Raw genomic sequence first — 22968 nt, 5'->3', positions numbered from 1 at the left:
TTTGGATGGTAAAAGAATGTAAAATCTTTGTTAGAATAATCCAGCAATCATCAAATATCAACTAACTTGATATCTTTTATAAAGAAAAATATTAGTGTAGATTTAGTGGAACATTTTTTTAAACACTATCTAAAGGGCAGCTTTGTGACTCGTAGTCTCCTCCTATTATTCATTTATTCTGTGAATATGAATTTATTTTCTGAGAGATCTGAGACACTTCCCATTTATTTGTATTAGGTACATAAATGGAATAACATTTCTACATTTATCATTTTGTTCATTCTCCAAAATCTGGATATTTAAGGATTTATTGAATAATATTGCGACTACATTTTTTTTATTTATTCCAGGTGAAAAAAACAACAACATTTCCAACCCAGTATTTCTTTAGTTTAGGAGATTCCAATGAGTTTCTTGCAACATGGCCGTATCACTTTACTTGTTTTTATATGAAGATATTTTTTTTTTCATTGAACAAATGAATTGAGGCCATTTACATTCTAAGTGATAGCATTTTATGTCTTAGGATCAATACTAATATAGAGCAGAGAGAAATACATTGTTAGGAAAAACAAAAAGAAAAACGGTGCAAATCTTAAACAATATACATTTACATTATACGGAAAGATAAACTAAAGATGTCACGAGAGTTAAATATATCCCAATAACACAAGAATTTCCCTTTTTGCCTTAGGATAAAGGAAGTATAAAACCTTCATTCAAAAACATGTGATAAACTAAATCCATCAGCGATATGAATAAGCAGAGTTGACATTAGGGGCAGATATATCAAAGGTCGAGGTGAATTTTCAAATGAATAAAATTCAATTTCGAGCTATTTTTTGTGTACTTCAACTAGGGAATAGTCCAAATTCGATTTGAATTTCAAAAAATTAAAACAATTTGAATATCAAAAATGTACTGTCTCTTTAAAAATTCGACTTCGACCATTCGCCATCTAAAACCTGTTGAATTGCTGTTTTAGCCTACGGGGGACCTTCTAGAACCTTTTTGGGGTCAATTGGTGGACTTTGAAAAATCAACTTTTTTTTATAATTTGATTGAATGTGATATTACCTTGATTCTAATTCGATCGAATACAGACATATTCGATCAAAAACTGACCTATTCAACCCAAAAAAACCTTCAACTTAATTTCTGTTGATCTTTTTTAATTAGAATTTCAAAGTTTTTTCAATTCGAAATTCGACCCTTGATAAATATGCTCCTAAATGTCTTGTCAAGTTAAGAAAGTGTAGACAGGATTTTTAATGAACCATGTTTTCCTCTTTATTTTGAATAGCAGGGGGTTTGGGATCTGGATATTAAGCTGGAAAGATGATTATTTCCTTGATGTTTGTGTTGATGGAGTGAAGAGCCTTAATGGTGAATTTTTCTTTCTCATTCTTTGTGAGTTTGAGCTGCTCCATCGGTTGGTTGGAAGAGGAGGTATTTCTTGGTTTTTAAGTTGAGAAATAAATGACTGACCTTCTTTTGGATCATTGAATATATAAGATCCAGAAAGAAAGATCTTGAGGTTTGCTGGATAATTAAGTGCAAGTTTTATATTTATATTTTAAACAGGAAATCACTTACATGCTATAAAATTCCATTTCAGATAGTTAAAGTTAAAAAAAATCTTACCTAACTGTCAAAAAAATATGTGTCAATATTATCAACTCATCGAAGGAAGCCTGAGACATATATATAAGTAGTTCAAGAATTTGTAGGGGTCATTTTGCAAAAATCCATATAGAAGATGAAATTGCCCTTTGCGGAAACATTGGTAGAACATGGATCCATTCACATAAACGCTCTGTTTCTTCTGCATTTACTCCTTTTCTTTATCAGCAAAAATGACAAAATAATCTGAAAAAAATGGTGGTCCATAATGGAGACCAGAACTTTCAGGAAGTAATTGCAAGAAGTTGAATATGGGTTCAATGCATTATTGAAATTCAGGAAAATATGACAAGGAATATAGAATCATGGCAAAAAGAACCATAATGGAATTCTAGTTTTTTCAAATACATTTGATTTTATAGGATCCACTCCGAGAGTTCCTTGCCTTCCTACAATGCTACTCAGAGAGACCACTTAACCATGGGGGTCTCACATACCTCCCAATATTTGAAAGATGGAAAGAGGGACAAAAATAATTGGCGTCCATAGTGCGGTGAAAAAATATTGACCACACCCATTTTACAAAATTTGGCAGGTTATGGAATGTTTGAACACATTTCGCGGGTTTTTGGGTCATGTTTTATGTGTTATAACAGTTTTGCGAATTATGGTGAAATTGCCCCAAGAGCCTTGATTATTTTATTCGATGCAGTTGTATCAAAATACAAGTGCTGGGTGTTCTGACCTCGTTAACAAAAGCCTCTTATTTAATGAAGTTTCAGAAACTATTATTAGTTACAATTGTATCTCAGTGCAGGGGCTGGGTATTCTGGACTCTCTGCCAAAAAGCTTCTTATATAGTTAAGTAAAAACCTTCGACTAGGGGCTGAGCTCTCAAAATCAGGACTGTCCCACACAAATCAGCACAGTTGGGAGGTATAGTTACATATCAACATTCTCTGACCTTCTAATTTCAGTCCCACACAAGTTTATCTCAATCAACACTATGGAATTGGGACTAGGACCATTTACAGTCACAGGTACCTCACTTACCTTTTCAATTTGCTTTTGCTTTCAGTTGACCTGGATCATAAGGAATAACTTTACAACATGACATTTACAGTCTCTAAAATGCACTTTGCCATTGCAACATCTTCATCATTACTTTGACACATTTCAGTTCCAGACCAGGTACATTTGTCATAGTTCTTGTTTCTTCTCACTCCTTCATGATATTTGGTATCAGAACCTTCAATGAGAGACGTTTCACCTCTGGTTTGGAAGAGTCACTAAGTAGTAAACCTTTAACTGGGGTCTCTACAGCTTCTCTAGTTTGTACTTCAGCTTCAGAAGTTTATCATGAAAATGCAGCAGTCTCTTGGTGAAGGGTTGAGGCCTCCCTCAGGTTAGCTCTTTTATGACTCCAGGACAATATTCTCAACCTTTTCTCAAGTTAAGGCTCCCTTTAAATACTGAATTTCACTTTCCATGTCAAGAACCTTTAAATACTGTATTTTCTCTTTGGGACTGTTCAAGCTGGGTTTATTTCCTTGGTCAGCTGAACATTCATCCCTTTCAACCTCTCAATGCATTTTACCCGTTCAACATCTAGAGAGGCTACAGCACAGTCTCTATTGGAAACTGGTGTCCATTACTAATTCTCACCATCAGCCAATACCTTTACCAATGAGCTGGTGGCTTATTGTGCCAGGCCAATATCACACTCTATCATGCGGATAATAAGCTGTGTTTAGACCAGTAGAATATACATTTTCAAGGATGATTTCCCAAATATTATTCTGCTTCTCTTTATGTCGGTGTGTGATCAGGATCTCTTCTTCTCTAAAGCAAAATCATCTGTTCTGCTGATTTCACTATATAAGAAACATTAAATGGAAAAAGAAGATTAGTAGAATGTTCCTCTAACGACTTCCTCATCTTCTCATGAGAATCCCAGTCTTACTGATACATTTTATCACTTGCTATTCGTTAGTCCTGCAGTTTGGGGCCAAGTTAGACTGGAGAGAGAGAGATGAGGGAGGAAAAGCATAAAAGAGAGACAACTTGCAATGACTGATAAAGAAACCAATCTATGTATGATGTGAGGTCTGATCTGAGTAGCCAATCACAGCTTTGCCTTTACTCGGCAAACAGTCAACTGCAGTTCCCTGTCAGGTCAGTGCTACTGGCTCTACTGCACAGTCTGGGAAAGGATCTGGTTGGCTGGTACTGAAATGGCTTATGGGAAAATGTAGCACAAAATAGAACTTTTAAAGGCACTTTCCTTCTGAGCTTATACCTGTATAATTCAATGGCAATTATGTGTTCTTGATCTTATATGTTGCCTTTAATGTACACTTGGATTTCTATGGTGTGAAGAGAATTTACCTTATTTACAGTAATGGATTTATTCATCCTCATGGCCATTAGAGCAGAAATGGGCACAAAGAATAACCAGTACTTATTTCCAACAAACATATGCGCCAGTCATTCACCAACCCCTTGGATTTTAGGTTTTGTGGACTTTTGTAGCACTTGTTCATGTGTGCTAATATTAGTGTTAGGGACTGCACCCCTTTACTATATAAATAAATGGAGAGCATATGATCCATACAACAAAGAAGGTATTCAAAATAATAAGCAAGCAATACCTATATTTAGGTTACACCCCTTATTTTGGCTAATTAAACAAGTCATAATAGAAGGCAGCTCAGGGCAGTCATAAACTGATTGTAAAAAATCTACACCCCCCCGTCGCAGAGACTTGCCAGCTCAGAGTTTAGTGTCAGAGTCTGTATCAGGTATATAACAAAATATATACTATTTGTATAAACAGGAAGATATTATATCCTGTCTGACATAAGACTCACCTTCCACCTTGAGTGGCCCCGTGCTTCTCTCTAGGGGTTCCCGCAGGCTGGGGTGTCTGATCTGGCAGATAAATTCCACCCCCTGCTCAGTTGCTGAATTGACAGAGACAATAAGAATAGCTGTGCCAGAGTACGTTCCATCAGCTTCTCTCACTGGGTCCATCATCAGATAATACTTCTCACTGGGATAAAGAGGGATCAGCTCCCGAGCTCCTGCTTCTCTCCTGAACCATTTCAACTCCAAACACAGGGGGAAATACCCCCAGATCTTACACTGGAATTTGCCCTCTGCACCGTGTGTCAGGGTAGGGCTTATTATCTCTTCCATCCTTGGTCGCCAAGGAAAATCTGAAACATATAATATATATCTATATCAGGGGCGTAACTATAGAGGAAGCAGACCCCCAGGAGTGTAGGGGGCCCAGTGAGACCCTAATTAATTAGAAATTTTAATATATCTTGGTAAAATAGGCCAACTTATAAATATTTTGGGGCCCTAAATTGAATTTGCTATGGGGCCCAGTAACAACTAGTTACGCCACTGATCTATATAAAATATCCACCTGCTTTACCCCATGCTAACAACCCCTTGGGCAGATCAGGTCAATATGAAGAGCAGCCTCATTACCTGGATCCCTGGCACATAATTCCCTGGACTCCTCTTCATCACTGGATCGGTGGTTCCAGGTCACTCGCACTTTGAATCTTGGATCTTTAAAGAGATGTCCTGGGAGCTTACACTCACTCTCAATATTAAAGCTGCCATGGTTTAATGTGACATTTTCTTTGATAGTTTCCAGTTCCCAATAGTATCCAACTCCACAGCTCCATCTGATCTGGATCTCTCTGGGGTAAAACTCCCTCAGGGTCAGACAGCTCAGAACCTCTCCTGACTCACTCAGGGAAAGATTCATGGAATCCTTGGGCTTTACTGGGAAATAACAATAGAAAAATATTATCAAGGAATCAGTTTGGGTTGAACTTGAAATTCAACATGTGCTTTCCATGAGATTCTTCTATAAGGGCCCCAAGATAAAACATTGTTAGTAGCAACAAAATAGTGACCCCAGTGGTTCTTAAACCCAAAGCTAAAATTACACTGGAAATTTCTGAATAGATTTTATCTTGTCATGAAATAGAATGAGATTTTGTGGGATCCCACCTGCGGTAATGTCAGTTGGATCATATGTTTCTATATATCTGTAACCTTGTTATGAGCTAAGGGGGCCCAGTCTGAAGGTCAGTTAGGGGGAGATTTGGGGTGAGTGTTTATTTGTACCCTGGGTACCCCTGGAACTATAGCAGGGTGACACCCCAATGTTTCTATATATCTGTAACCTTGTTATGAGCTAAGGGGGCCCAGTCTGAAGGTCAGTTACGGGGAGATTTGGGGTGAGTGTTTATTTGTGCCCTGGTGGTAGAATGGAGGTGAAGTTAACGGATAAATAATATGAATAAAGAAATGTGGCTGTGGAATTTCCTCCTGCTTTAAAAAATGCCCAAAGTCTACCTATGCCATTGGTATGATTTAAAAATGAGCAAAATCCTGTATGTCCTGCAAGAAGTCATCATGACCCTTAAAGTAGAACTTTTGTCTGTTTTCAATTATGTGAAAAACTCTGCAAAATGTTATAAAATGTCAGATCTTAATTTGATGTAAATCAAAACTTGATCATGTTCTTACTCTGTTCACAAAAATGTGACTATCCAACAACTTACATTTCCTCTTGTAGACGAGAAACCAGAGGGCTGCCGTGATCCCGGTCCCTGTCACCAACATGGTGAGCAATATGGCCGCCGCAATGTTCTCTACAGAATATGTCCCCCCGTTGTTTGCAACCGAATCTAGAAGGAACAGCATTGCCTCTAATGAGTCGGTATGGTACGTGTAACTGTAAATTACCCACGGGTCAAAGTATAACAAGCAACTCTGACATTAGCATCTGTTCAAGCAGTAGAATAGAGTTGTAGAGTTGCACTACTTTAGGTATTCTATGGTCCATTGGCACTATACCATATGAAAGGCAAACTTAAAAAAAATGTGAATAAAGCTCTCAATGTACTTTATTGAATCAGGATCAGGGGGCTTATTCCCGCTGACTTAACTTTAACATTGAAGTAGCATAACCTGTATCAGCCTTTGATAACTGAGCAATCTGTACGTCACGTAACCCTGCGTTGTATACACTGTGCAAAAGAAACAATCCAACACATTCGCACACTCTCAATGCACACCTTTGTACTATTGATACTGATTTTGGGGATTAGTCTTTGCCAGTCAAGCAATCAATTCAATATGAATTCACATGACTGGGGGCAGCTGGGAAACTGGCAATATGTCTAGCCCCATGTCAGATTTCAAAATTGAATATAAAAAAAATCTGTTTGCTCTTTTGAGAAATGGATTTCAGTGCAGAATTCTGCTGAAGCAGCACTATTAACTGATGTGTTTTGAAAAAAAAACATGTTTTTCCATGACTGTATCCCTTTAAGGAAAGTAGTTTTTCCATGTTTGATACAAGGGATACCAAAATGAGATACTACCCTAACCCCTCATCACGGTATTATGGGAATATCTGCTGGTCTGTGTATGGTGGAGGTTTGTTTAGGAGCAGAACTTCTAGGTTTAGGACAACCCATAAACAACTGACAGTTTCTCATCAAAGGACCAGAACAAAATGCAGAGACCAATGGATCTCAGAATTAACTCTTGGTGGACTCATGATTCTTCTTCAAATGAAGCTAGACTCACAACACTAAGGAACTTGAGTAACTTTGCACACTGTTGTACTGTTTATAATATATTTAAAAATCAATGATGAAAAGATGGGCTCTATGCAGCGGCCCCTATTTTTTCCAATAGCACCTCCTAGGGACTAAACATACATAAATTATTGAGTTACAAACTGACCTATCAGTGCATTGCATTTGTTCTTACGCTAGTTATCGAGTATCCACTAAGGGCCAACTTTATATTATCTTACCAGTGATGATGGTTAAAATCCATACAATAAACCAGCAGTGGCAAACACACTAGTAAGGCTAAAGGTAATGGTTCTATTGCACATCGTTGGAGAATATGTTGGAGCTAATTATAAATAATAATAAAGATAATCTTACCAATATACACCAACTGGAAATCTTTGAGAAGAGGTTCTAGCAGAGACTTGTGTTCCACTTGGCAGGAGTAAGTCCCCTCTTTCTGGCCTTCTCCAGGGGTAACACTCAGTGAGTTGTTCAATGTGTATGTGCCATCTGCATTGCTCCATGGCCTTAAGTCTTTGTCTATATTAGAGGAATGAGGTACGGGCTCCCCATCTCTGAGCCAAGATACCCCTATATCCACAGGGTAGAACCCAGTCACTGAGCAGTAGAGGTTCTTTTTAGATCTAGTTATCTTCATCATGGGAACAGCTGGATAAAAATGTTAAAAAATAAGGGAATGAGTGACTGCTACAGAGAGATGGCACCTTCTCTTCAATTTGGGAACAGGTAGAGCAAACAGGGTTGTATTGGGGGGACACGGTTGTTGTTTGGGAGGCGGGAGGAAAGCATCTCCAGGGTACTACAGTATACTTGGATTTTGGAGGAGCAGGAACACGTTAGCAATTCTTTTTAACTCTACCATGGAAGGAGATGGAGAGGTGCTAGAGGGTATGAGGTGGAGGAAGACAAGAGTAGTCAAGGCTATTTCTGTGCCCCCCCAAGGAAAAATAGTATGGAGGGCCCACCTATAATGCTGGCTTCCACTGGAGGGCATTCTGAAGCACTGTGTTTCCAGTAATTACTGAATGGGACTTACTGCCCAATTGAATACTTACCTACAACTTCTAATTCAATTGCATGTTCTTGTATCAGTTTATAAAGCACAACACACGTGTAGATGCCCTCATCAGAGATGGTTACATTGGAGACTGACAGAGACACAATCCCTTCCTCTATTGCCTGAACATCCAGAGTCAGTCGGGGTTGGGAGATGGTCAGAGTCTTGTTGTACCTAAGAATCTCCTTGTCTCTAATGATCCAGATGATGGACAACACTGAGTGGTTAATGGGTGATTTGCCCAAAGAGAAGGTGCAAGGGAGAGAAGCTGTAGAACCCAGAAGTGCTTTGTGAAATGAAGGAACTGATACCATTGGTGCAGAACCTGCAGGGAGACATAATGGGTCAGTTCCAGGCACAAACTTCTAATCAGTATTTGTCATTTTTGAGACAGGAAATAATTTTTCAAAATTTAGGACAGTCACAAACTGCCATAGAGATTACTGCTGTCGTTCTATAATTAATACATTCCCTAATTGGCTATATAACCAGTATTAGGGCTTTTTTACTTCTGAAAAATGGCTGTGTACCAGGAGATGTCCCAAACGCTGGTTTCCTTGTGGTGTTTACCACTGGTTACTGTAGGTGCCCATATGCCTTATCCCGCGTTCCATATTGTCTCTATATTCAATGAGATCTCTTTCATAAGCTTTTCCCAGGCTCTTTTTAGGATAGTAAGTTGTTGGAGATCTTTTGCTTTAGCCTTACACAAGTCTGAACAATTTTTCTTCAATCTCAGGTTCTCAGCAACCGTGATCTCTTTCTTGAAGGTACTGGGGTGAAAGCTAAATTAGTGGAGAAGACTTACTGGTAGAGGTTTATCTAGGATACCGTATATACTCGAGTATAAGCCGAGTTTTTCAGCCCCCAAAATATGCTGAAAAACTCTACCTCGGCTTATACTCGGGTCAAGCGCAAAAATGGTCGCTGGCGTCCAAGAATAGTCTCCAAGAATATTCGCCGGCATCCAAGAATGGTCGCCGGCATCCAAAAACGAGACGCCGGCACCTCCAATGGGAGCAGAAACCCTTAATTTTTTGATTGAAACTTACCAGAAACTGCTGCATTTTTCACCCTCGGCTTATACTCGAGTCAATAAGCCAATTTTGGAGGTAAAATTAGGTACCTCGGTTTATACTCGGGACGGCTTATACTCGAGTATATACGGTAGATGCTTGTATTATTGTATTATTATTATCTCTCCATTTTTGTTTCTGGATATTATTAATTCTAGAACTAGGAGATGATTCTCAGTTACCTCTGAAGGGAATCTTAACCCAAGGTCCTGCTACGGTATCAGTATATCATCAATATACCTTTGTACAGTTTATGGGATTTAAATATTATTTATAAAGTGGGTTTATGGCATCAATTTCCTTCCACCAACCTAAGAATAGTTTGATGTAACTGGGAGCACGGGCATTGGTCATTGTGGTTGTATCAAGTTCAATGGGCTCTGTGGGCATCTTAGAGTAATGGGAAATACTGAGTGGCCTGTGTAGCATTATTGGGAAGATTATTGGAACAATTCTGGTGTGTAGAGCCTCAACATCTATTGCTTGTTAATACAAATTCATCATCCAATTGAATGTCTTGCTATGTTACTAGAATGTCATATATTAAAGACACAAAGGGGTAAATATATCAGAGTCCTTAGAGTCCTAGAGTGAAATTCCGCCACTCTCCATTCATTTCTATGGGATTTTGAAAGGCGTATTTATCAAAGGATGAATTTCACTTTCACCCATTGATAAATACTCTTTTAAAAATCCCATAGAAATGAATGGAGAGTGGCGGAATTTCACTCTAAAGGACTGTGGCGACCTCTAACTTCACTCTTTGATAGATATACCCCAAAGTCTTTAATATATGAAGGAAGACCTTATACTTGAGGAGAAAGGAAAGTATCAACTTATTTGCTTATATTCTCAGTCAATCGAATGTTCCCAGTGACTATGGATGTCAGAGGAAGGGAAATACAAGATCCACTATACTCAACCCATTATCAATATATTAAGAACATTGAAACATTTTGTGCCTTAAGCTACTAAACAGGGATTGTTTGTCCGTATATTAAAATACATTTAAGCAGAACAACTACATCAAAGGGATAGGTAGGGGGCACGGAGCTTTTCCTTGGTGGCTATACTGATTATTTTTGCTTTTAAAGAGCCGAATGGTAGTTCCATTTTTTTCCCCAGCAGAATTACAAGAGGGTCCTTAGGGAATTTAGTATGGAAGACCCTGGAGAGAAGGTTCGTGACTGTGTCCCAGAATTTAGATATGATTTTGCATATAGTATAGTCCCAAGGGGTCTGCACATGCTCTAAAACACTGTGGGTTGCATGCTGGGTAGAATCTGTTCAGTCTTGGAGGAACTAAATAGATCCTGTGGAGTAGTTTGATGGAGGTCTCTTATGGGGACACAGATACTCCCTTTATGTACAGTGGGGCTGCATTGGGCCAATTGTTGGGTTGTGATAATGGTATTGAGGTCCCACTCCCAACATGTCCCCCAAGTTTCTGGGTATGTTGGGGGGGGGGGTGATTTAGCATTGTACATGGAAAGGTGAGTCTTTAAGGCAGGGATGATGAGGGCATAGACTTGACTGAGCCTATTCAACGCCACCTACAGCCTTTGTTAACTGACAGTATCTAAAAATGAAATGTTTAAACAACTTACAGTTAAAGTTCCACATTCCCATGCGACATAAGGTTGCAGTGTCTCTACATCCCAAACTCAAAAGCCTGAAGCTTCTTAACAATGATAAAGACATCACTAATGTGCTTAATGGAGTTACACGACGGGTTGCAGAAATTCAGGACCGTGTGGAAGAAGACCGCGAACGTCGTGAAGTCCAGTTAATTATGGAAAATTGCAATGGACTCCCTGCTCCTGTATCTGTGTCCCCTTCCAAAAAACAATTCATCTCAAGATCTATCAGATGTTGAGGACTCTAGTGGTGACGAGGCTTGTTGAGGTGCAGTCCTAGTGTGACTTAAACATTTCAAATTCAAAGTCTTCTAGTTCCATTGCTAAAAGTGAAGATTTTAATCTATTACACAGGTAGTCCTGAATTTCCATACTTGGCACAGTTAACACAATTTGCCTTATCCACACCAGCTACAACTACACCCAGTGAGCAGGACTTCTCCACTGCTGGACTTGTGCCACAACAAAGTCAAACCCAATGAAAGGCCGGAACAGTCAATGATGTTCTATTTCTTCACACTAATCTTCCATGGCAGACAGAGACAGACAATTGAGTTTGATTGATTTGTTGCAGTCTATATGGTCATGTGAATGTGTATATGACAGTTTATTTGTGGCAGTCACATGTGCTGTGGGTGTGGTGGCTGAGTGGTCTTGTGGGTGTCATGTGACTTGTTTGTGACAGTTTTAAAAGAGATAAGTAAACTGTACTGTGTGTAACTGTGTGTAACTGTGTATGTACATGACTGTATGGGGCAAATTTAGTAGAATTTACGAAATAATTTTCGCCAGGGTGATGTCATTTCGGTACTTTGTTGATTTACTAACGGGCATAGGTGTTACCTGGGAGATAGATTCTAACTCTTCACAGCACCAGGCGTAGATTTGCCAGGACAATGCTAATTCACTAACGTGCAAAGTTGCGTCCACGGTGCTGGTGAAGTTACGCTAGCGTTGGCTAATTTGCATATGGCGGGAAGTTAAAGTTGAATGGACGTATATGTTACAGCAAATACATTACATTACACAAGACCAGGGAACCTTAATAAAATAAAATAGAGTTGTTATATTGCCCTACACATGAGCCCACAGTATAGTTTATGTGACATATGTTAGAAAATGTAGGGGGGAAGCCGGGTACCCTAAAAAAATTTACGATCTTTTGCAGCCTATCACCCTGAAAAATGGATGACACCAGCGTTTTTTGGGACTTAGAAAATTTTTCAACTAAATTTTGAGGAACTCCCATCTATTCTATTGCACTTCCCCTGGTCTGAGGTGGTAAAGGCAATTCTGGCGCAAGAGCTTACGTTCAGTAAAATCCGCATCTTAGTGAATTTGTGTAGTTTGTGTAGAATTATGTCCATTCGCCTAAGTGCAACTTCGCTTGGCATTAGGGAGTGAAGTACCGCTAGAATCTATAACCTTCGCTAGTGAAGTTACGCTATCAACCGTTAGTAAATCGGCAAAGAACCGAAATTATGTCACGCTGGTGAATTTAGTCTCTTCACCCTTTAGTAAATTTGCCCCTTAGTTGTTGTTGTTGCACGCCGTGTGTGGTCACACTAATTGTGCGCTAAATGTGCTAAAAACGATATTTCCTACTCAGTCTCTGTCAGTGAAACAGTTGAAGAAGAGCTGCAGTAGCAGAGGAAGTGATTAGTGACTAATTCAGACATTACTGATTCTGCAACAAACAAAACTAGACAAATTATTGTACAAAATGGCCGCCGTGCAGTCGTAGTGCGACGCTCCCCAGCCCATGCGTCCAGCGCAATATCACTCCTTTCATACCACTGCACCTCCTTTGTTTAGGCAGCCGAGCAGTTCTCTAATACTTCACAAAGGATTCGGCCGAATCCAAAATAGGGGATTTGGTTTATCCCTAATAACAGGAACACAAAAAATATAAAAGTTTCCTATATGACAAATAACTTGAATTACTTGGGGGCAGATTTATCAAGGGTTGAATTTTGAGGGTTAAAAAAACCTCAAATTCCACCCTCGAAGTAAAATCCTTCGAATTCGAATATCGAACGATTTTAAGCGATCAGTCCCCTTTTTTAGGGGTTCCCCATCAGGGACAACGGGACAAGGACAGATTGAGGGACAGACAGAAATGGGGCTATCGGATGAACAAATAAACAACACTGAATCTCTACAAATTTTCAATCTTTCCACATTAACACTTAATATTCATCAACTCAAAGCACTACATAAAGGGTTATCCTTTGCTCCAACCAAGACCGCCATCAGAAATTGCAGGGCCCCATACGACAAAATTTCCTGGGCCCCCTGGGCTGCACCCACCGCAAGCCCCACCTACAGGTCCGCCCTCCCCAACCCACAGGTCCGCCCCCCCCACCACACAGTAAAAAAAACAAAAAAATATTGGTGGCTAGGGTTCCCACATGTAAATAAAAAATAAAAAGATATTGGTGGTCAGTGCCACCCATATAAAAACATTTGTGGCCATGGCCCCCCCCATTAAAAAAAATTGGTGGCCAAAATTGGTGGCCAGGCCCCGCCCCCACATTATGAGAAAATTGATGGCCAGGGCCCCTTAAACGTCCATGCCTTCCCGAAGTCAGCAGCTCTCAGAAAGATGGGGGGCCAGGCTAATCAAGTAAGTGTGGTGTGGCCAGGCCCCCCTTACTCTCGGGGCCCCCTACAACTCTCCCCCCTGTCCCCCCCGATGGCTTCCCTGGCTCCAACTGATACATTCAGAGTATTTAGTTGGATCAAAGATCTACACCTTTTTGCCAGGAAATTATTGCTTCACAAATATTTTGCCAAAAACACCATTGAATCTGAAAGGACAGTGGAGGAGAGGAGGGCTCTGGAAAACCTTTGCCAACTATTGGATGAGAATGAAACCAGCAAGGACCAGTTTGAAGGTCCATTTACCAATTTAAAACCGAAAAGTAAATTTACACCCCCTAACTCCTTATGTCCGAGGGTGGAAATCTACATCGAAGCCTATACGGGACCTTAGGGAGTGACATAAAAAATCTAAAAGGTCTACATAGAATGACAGTAACTTATCAAGAAAGGAAAGAAATGGTTTGAAAGAATTACAGTCCAACAATGATATTGTCATTAAACCAAGTGATAAAGGGGGCAATATTATTATTCAAAACAAGACATCTTATATCAACAGATGTAGGTGCTTATTAAGCGACAAACGTTATTATATACAATTACCGGGTGACCCGACAAAAGCCTTTCAACTGGCCCTAACATCCATTCTTAAAAAAGGTCTGGACAATAGACCAATCAACCAAGACGAGTTTGACTTAAATCTCCAGTCATTCCAACGTTTTATACTATCCCAAAAATTCATAAAAACCCCAACACCCACCAGGGCTTCCAATTGCCTCTGGAATAGGAAGCCTTACTGAACCTACCAGTATATTTGTGCATGAGATTTTAAAACCTTGTCAAGTGTCTTCCTTCCTTTATACAAGATACAACTGATGGGCTAAGGCATCTGGAGGGGATCTATTTAGACCACCACTATATTGGCAGCTTAGACGTGGAGTCTCTCTACACCAGGGTTCCACACAAGATAAGTCTAACTGTAGTTACAGACACGCTGACACAAAGAGGACAACAATAATAACTGTGTGTTAGAACTATTGGAATTTGTCCTCACGCATAATTATTTCAGCTTTAACAATAAGTATTACCATCAACATCAAGGAACCGCGATGGGAAGTACCTGCGCCCGACATACAGTATGCAAATTTGTATCTTGGGTGGTGGGAAAGAAATTGGGTTTTTGGTGACAACATGGCCAAATATACACAATATATACCGCTCTGGGCCTGGTATATCGATGATATAGTCCTGATTTGGACTAGTACGGCCAGCAAATTTGAGTCATTTGTTAATTTGCTGAACACCAATGACATAAATCTTAAAGGGATCCTGTCATCGGAAAACATGTTTTTTTCAAAACACATCAGTTAATAGTGCTACTCCAGCAGAATTCTGCACTGAAATCCATTTCTCAAAAGAGCAAACAGATTTTTTTATATTCAATTTTGAATCTGACATGGGGCTGGACATATTGTCAATTTCCCAGCTGCCCCCAGTCATGTGACTTGTGCCTGCACTTTAGCAGAGAAATGCTTTCTGGCAGGCTGCTGTTTTTCCTTCTCAATGTAACTGAATGTGTCTCAGTGGGACCTGGATTTTACTATTGAGTGTTGTTCTTAGATCTACCAGGCAGCTGTTATCTTGTGTTAGGGAGCTGCTATCTGGTTACCTTCCCATTGTTCTGTTGTTTGGCTGCTGGGGGGGGAGGGAGGGGGGTGATATCACTCCAACTTGCAGTACAGCAGTAAAGAGTGATTGAAGTTTATAAGAGCACAAGTCACATGACTTGGGGCAGCTGGGAAATTGACAAAATGTCTAGCCCCATGTCAGATTTCAAAATTGAATATAAAAAAAGTCTGTTTGCTCTTTTGATAAATGGATTTCAGTGCAGAATTCTGCTGGAGCAGCACTATTAACTGATTCATTTTGAAAAAAAATTTTTTTCCCATGACAGTATCCCTTTAAGGTCACATCGGTAAATGACAAAAACACCATTAATTTTCTCGACATTCGCATCGACCGTGATCCCACTAATGACAATTTATCAACCCCAGTTTATCGCAAAGAAACAGCAACCAATAACCTGTTGCTCGCAAAGAGTCAACACCCTATAAACACCATTTTGGGTCTCCCTGTGGGTCAGTATTTGAGAGTGAAAAGATTATGCAGCTCAGCTAATGAGTTTAAGATAGAAGCAAAGAAACTGTACTGGAGGCTTAAAGAAAGGGGTTAGAGCCACAACTCATTAAAGAAGGCAAACAATAGAGCACTGAGTACGGAAAGGAAATCACTCCTCACGGCTAAGAATAAATTATCATCCCCACATCAAGTGAAACCAATTTAATTGGCCTCCCCCTCCAGAGACTGTCAGCTCTCCAGTCAATAATGAACACTGCTGTGAGGCTCATACACCTCAGCAACCGCTCCTCCTCTGCCTCACCATTCTGTCAATCCCTGCACTGGCTTCCACTACTTTTCATAATGAAATTCAAATTAATGACCCTGACATTCAAAGCACTTCATAACTCTGCCCCACCCTACATCTCTGAACTCATCTCTATATACTCACCCACTCGCTTACTACTCTCCTCTACTGACCTGCTCCTCAACTCTTCTCTCATTACCTCCTCACATGCTCACATTCAAGACTTTGCAAGGGCTGCACCCCTCCTCTGGAACTCTCTCCCACGATCTGTCCCACTTTCTCCCAACCTTTCTGCTTTCAAGAAATCTCTGAAAACGCACTTCTTTCGAGAAGCCTCCCCTCACTCTGCTTAACTACCAAACGCAACACCACATACAATACCACATTTCTCACCCACTTAATTCTGATCTTGCCCACTCCCACACCTTGTGTATTACTCCCTTCCCTTTAGAGTGTAAGCTCTTTTGCATAGGTCCTTCCTCACCTCTTTGTACCGGTATGGATTGTGATGTATGTAACTCCATATGTTCTATGTATATAATTCATGTGATGTAGTTGTATAATCACATTTACTTTACAGTGCTACGCAATATGTTGGCGCTATATAAATACATGTTAATAATAATAATAATAAAACCAATAGAAAATAGAATTAGACTTATAGGTGACTATAAGTGATAGATACAGTGCTACACAATATGTTGGCGCTATATAAATACATGTTAATAATAATAGGAAAGCCGAGTGGATTTATTCCATGGGAACTAAGTCACCTCAGGGACTTATTAATGAAATCCAGTTACTCAGTAAACATCCCCCCCCTCCTCCTTTTTCAATATTATACACTAAGTTGTTGTGCTCACTTTATCTGGGGATCTGAGAAAAGATTGCAAAAAAATCCATGTTATTTGCATCGTTATTAACTTGATAATGGTGATATTTATTTGCATTATCCCCATTTGTGCAAAACTCTGATGCACATGACCATTGAGATATATATATATTTTATGCTTGATGAACCCCTCACCTGACACCTTTTGCATCAGTTTTTAATATTTGTTTTTATGGCGACTGTCCAGCACTATCCGCAGGGTGTGGACTAGTGAATCTGTTTAAATGGTGTTGGGTGTGTGAGCATCGCCCGGTGCTGTGTCTACTCATGTTTAATTGTCTGTATTAAAGGTGAAGTTTTACCGTTCTGCTATTAACTTACTTATATTGTATCCTTGCCTGAACTGGTTATTATTAGAGAGGGAGCAGGGAGTGACATATACTACGACACTTCTACATTCCCTGTCTCTATTTCTCTTGGTTTGTGGCATATATACTGTATATATATATATATATATATTCTCTAAGCTGCAGGCTATGTGTTACTAGCAGTAGAACTGATTGAGGCTCTTATTTCATATTTCTTGATTTTTATTTGACCAAAAGAAAACTTTAAAAAGTGCTGTGGAAGGTCCCCATAGGCTAACATTGGACTCCGGGAGCTTTGATTTGGCGAAGTACGAAGTTGAAGTTTTTTTTAAAGAGACAGTACTTCGATTATCAAATGGTCGAACGTTCGAATCATTTGATTCAATCGAATTCGACCAATTCGATGGTCGAAGTACCCAAAAAATTACTTCGAAATTTAAATATTTTTTGATTTGAACTATTCACTGGAGCTTAGTAAATGTGCCCCCTGGTGTTACACTAGTGACAAGTACAGAGCAGACGGGTCCTACTTCTCTATCTGCAAATTGAATAATTCTAATGTTCACTTCTCTTGTCAAACAGCCTCGTGTCTGGATCACAAAGATGACTCTTTCATTATCACACTCAGGAGTCAGAACAGACAGTTCTTGTGTCTCACGTGTAATTATACAGGCAGCACTGGCAGTTCTAATCGTGTAGGAGCTGAGCACTAACTGTCAATTCATTAAAACAAACACAACAACAATGACAATGATGTGAATGGGACCAGAATGTCTTATTTGATGTGAAATTAATGTGGAAAAGGCAATTTATTCTCTATTTTATTTTCTTGCCATTTATAAACGGGAGGTTCACCTTTAAGGTAACTTTTAGTATGTTATAGAATGGCCCATTGGAAGCAACTTTTCTATTGGTTTTCATTATTTTTTTTTTTTGTAGTTTTATGATTATTTGTCTTTTTCTTCTGACTCTTTGCAGTTTTCAAATGGGCGTCGCTGACCCCCTTCTAAATAAAACAAATGCTCTGTAAGGCTACAAATGTATTCTTATTGTTACTTTTTATTCCTCATCTTTCTATTCAGGCCTCTCCTATTCATATTCCAGTCTCTTATTCAAATCAGCGCATGGTTGCTAGGGGAATTTGGACCTTAACAACCAGACGGATGAAATTACAAACTGGAGAGCTGCTGAATAAAAAGCTAAATAAGTCAAAAAGCAGAAATAATAAAAAATGAAACCCAATAGCAAATAGTCTCAGAATCTCCGTCTCTACATCAAGTTAAGTGAAAGATGAAGAATCCGTTTGATTAGATTTCTCATTGTCTTGGATCAGATATTATTGAATTGCTCCAGTGGGGGGCGCTGCAGACACACTTGTGCTTCAGGTATGGGGAACATCTGGGTGAAATTGTGGGCAATATAAACATTAATTACAGACTGTAACGAGCGTCAGTTAATTGTATATTTGTCTCTGTCTGTTAATTCTCTGCACTGCTGGTTCTGACAACAAACCACTGATACTCACAGTAGGACCATGTAACAGAATAAAGATATTCCCAATCAATGAATTCACATTAGTGCTACAAGGGAGCAGCTGCAGCAGGACTACAACTCCCACACCTCAGTGCTCCCCATTACCCAGCATGCACAGAGAGAGATTCTACCCAGTAACACTCACACACTGAGCTGCAGCAAATCCAGCAGAGAAGGAAGATTCTCTCCAGCGCCATTTCCCATCCCTGTTCCCTCGGAATGAAATTCTTTCTGCTTTCACTTTGCCACTATTGACAGAAGTGCAGCTCGGCCCTTATCTGCCCCTCCCCCATTAACCAATGAGACACCAGACACTGGACTTGAATTGGTTAAAGGAAGGAATGTGTGCGACTGTAATAATCGTCCCCTCACTGACACTCGCTCTCATATAGTGCCGTGTGCAGACAACTATTTGCTTCAGAAATGTCTTGTTTTTGCCAAAGTGCAGAATTCCTGAGTCACTCACACCAACCACTGACTTCTGTCTGACTTAAAGGAACAGTAACACCAAAAAATAACAGTTTTACACTAATGGAAAAATAATGTATGTGTGTTTGTTATAGAAATCCTACTATAGTTTATATAAACAAGCTGCTGTGTAGCCATGGGGGCAGCCATTCAAGCACAGGATACACAGTAGATAATAGATAAGTACTACTATAGTTTATATAAACAAGCTGCTGTGTAGCCATGGGGGCAGCCATTCAAGCACAGGATACACAGTAGATAACAGATAAGTACTACTATAGTTTATATAAACAAGCTGCTGTGTAGCCATGGGGGCAGCCATTCAAGCACAGGACACACAGTAGATAACAGATAAGTACTACTATAGTTTATATAAACAAGCTGCTGTGTAGCCATGGGGGCAGCCATTCAAGCACAGGATACACAGTAGATAACAGATAAGTACTACTATAGTTTATATAAACAAGCTGCTGTGTAGCCATGGGGGCAGCCATTCAAGCACAGGATACACAGTAGATAACAGATAAGTACTACTATAGTTTATATAAACAAGCTGCTGTGTAGCCATGGGGGCAGCCATTCAAGCACAGGACACACAGTAGATAACAGATAAGTACTACTATAGTTTATATAAACAAGCTGCTGTGTAGCCATGGGGGCAGCCATTCAAGCACAGGACACACAGTAGATAACAGATAAGTACTACTATAGTTTATATAAACAAGCTGCTGTGTAGCCATGGGGGCAGCCATTCAAGCACAGGATACACAGTAGATAACAGATAAGTACTACTATAGTTTATATAAACAAGCTGCTGTGTAGCCATGGGGGCAGCCATTCAAGCACAGGATACACAGTAGATAACAGATAAGTACTACTATAGTTTATATAAACAAGCTGCTGTGTAGCCATGGGGGCAGCCATTCAAGCACAGGATACACAGTAGATAACAGATAAGTACTACTATAGTTTATATAAACAAGCTGCTGTGTAGCCATGGGGGCAGCCATTCAAGCACAGGATACACAGTAGATAACAGATAAGTACTACTATAGTTTATATAAATATGCTGCTGTGTAGCCATGGGGGCAGCCATTCAAGCACAGGATACACAGTAGATAACAGATAAGTACTCCTATAGTTTATATAAACAAGCTGCTGTGTAGCCATGGGGGCAGCCATTCAAGCACAGGATACAACAGTAGATAACAGATAAGTACTACTATAGTTTATATAAACAAGCTGCTGTGTAGCCATGGGGGCAGCCATTCAAGCACAGGATACACAGTAGATAACAGATAAGTACTACTATAGTTTATATAAACAAGCTGCTGTGTAGCCATGGGGGCAGCCATTCAAGCACAGGATACACAGTAGATAACAGATAAGTACTACTATAGTTTATATAAACAAGCTGCTGTGTAGCCATGGGGGCAGCCATTCAAGCACAGGACACACAGTAGATAACAGATAAGTACTACTATAGTTTATATAAACAAGCTGCTGTGTAGCCATGGGGGCAGCCATTCAAGCACAGGATACACAGTAGATAACAGATAAGTACTACTATAGTTTATATAAACAAGCTGCTGTGTAGCCATGGGGGCAGCCATTCAAGCACAGGATACACAGTAGATAACAGATAAGTACTACTATAGTTTATATAAACAAGCTGCTGTGTAGCCATGGGGGCAGCCATTCAAGCACAGGACACACAGTAGATAACAGATAAGTACTACTATAGTTTATATAAACAAGCTGCTGTGTAGCCATGGGGGCAGCCATTCAAGCACAGGACACACAGTAGATAACAGATAAGTACTACTATAGTTTATATAAACAAGCTGCTGTGTAGCCATGGGGGCAGCCATTCAAGCACAGGATACACAGTAGATAACAGATAAGTACTACTATAGTTTATATAAACAAGCTGCTGTGTAGCCATGGGGGCAGCCATTCAAGCACAGGATACACAGTAGATAACAGATAAGTACTACTATAGTTTATATAAACAAGCTGCTGTGTAGCCATGGGGGCAGCCATTCAAGCACAGGATACACAGTAGATAACAGATAAGTACTACTATAGTTTATATAAACAAGCTGCTGTGTAGCCATGGGGGCAGCCATTCAAGCACAGGATACACAGTAGATAACAGATAAGTACTACTATAGTTTATATAAACAAGCTGCTGTGTAGCCATGGGGGCAGCCATTCAACCACAGGATACACAGTAGATAACAGATAAGTACTACTATAGTTTATATAAACAAGCTGCTGTGTAGCCATGGGGGCAGTCATTCAAGCACAGGATACACAGTAGATAACAGATAAGTACTACTATAGTTTATATAAACAAGCTGCTGTGTAGCCATGGGGGCAGCCATTCAAGCACAGGATACACAGTAGATAACAGATAAGTACTACTATAGTTTATATAAACAAGCTGCTGTGTAGCCATGGGGGCAGCCATTCAAGCACAGGATACACAGTAGATAACAGATAAGTACTACTATAGTTTATATAAACAAGCTGCTGTGTAGCCATGGGGGCAGCCATTCAAGCACAGGACACACAGTAGATAACAGATAAGTACTACTATAGTTTATATAAACAAGCTGCTGTGTAGCCATGGGGGCAGCCATTCAAGCACAGGATACACAGTAGATAACAGATAAGTACTACTATAGTTTATATAAACAAGCTGCTGTGTAGCCATGGGGGCAGCCATTCAAGCACAGGATACACAGTAGATAACAGATAAGTACTACTATAGTTTATATAAACAAGCTGCTGTGTAGCCATGGGGGCAGCCATTCAAGCACAGGATACACAGTAGATAACAGATAAGTACTACTATAGTTGATATAAACAAGCTGCTGTGTAGCTATGGGGGCAGCCATTCAAGCACAGGATACACAGTAGATAATAGATAAGTACTACTATAGTTTATATAAACAAGCTGCTGTGTAGCTATGGGGGCAGTAATCCCTCTATTGGCCTCACATTCCAGTCCTATTACTTACTGGGTGCTGCTGTCTCCAGTCATCTTGTGTTTTACAAGGATTTCTAGTCACATTGAAATGGTTAGTGAATGAGACTCAAGTCATATAAGTGGCACTTCTGGTGTTATCCAGGTGCTCTAAGAGGTAGTGTTTGAGTTTCAAAGTAGGCTAGAAATGTTGTACATGATGTTTTGTGCTTCTGTACCAGCCCAAGGCAACCACAGCCCTTTAGCAGTAAAGATCTGTGTCTCCAAAGATGCCCCAGTAGCTCCCCATCTTCTTTTCTGCTGATTCACTGATTCACATGCTCTGTGCTGCTGTCACTTACTGAGCTTAGGGAGCCACTCACAATATACAGTACACATAGAATAGAAATGTCACAATATAAGGCTGATTAGTCATTAATACACATAATTACTACATGGCAGCACAGAAACCAGTGCAATTAGCATCAGAATTGAATAATCAGCAAACCTGTAGCATCAGCTTATATTACAGCCAGGGAAGCTCATTTTCTGCTGGATAATTAGTGACGAGCCCTAAGCTTAGCTTCTCAACAGCCAATCAGAGCCCACTGAGCATGTGAGTGTCACAGACACTTTCCAAGATGGTGACCCCCTGTGACAAGTTTGAAGTCCTGGATCATTGCTGCTATTGACAAGCTCAAACTTTAGCCTCGTGCAATAAGTTCACTATATAAAATAGGA

At 39.8% G+C, this 22968-nt stretch overlaps 1 gene segment (V, D, J or C); it reads right to left on the bottom strand.

The window, feature by feature from the left end:
* Positions 1-966: 966 nt before the first annotated feature.
* On the bottom strand, positions 967-19191 carry LOC121398957. The segment is given in 7 exon segments: positions 967-3497; positions 4494-4841; positions 5122-5424; positions 6213-6338; positions 7614-7907; positions 8315-8641; positions 18934-19191. Coding segments are annotated over 7 exon segments (1482 nt in total).
* Positions 19192-22968: the final 3777 nt, after the last annotated feature.

This window comes from Xenopus laevis, chromosome 9_10S, assembly GCF_017654675.1.
Source record: "Xenopus laevis strain J_2021 chromosome 9_10S, Xenopus_laevis_v10.1, whole genome shotgun sequence".
Taxonomy (NCBI): domain Eukaryota; kingdom Metazoa; phylum Chordata; class Amphibia; order Anura; family Pipidae; genus Xenopus; species Xenopus laevis.
The sequence above is the reverse complement of the archived record's forward strand: the minus strand, read 5'-3'. Positions and strand labels throughout refer to the sequence as shown.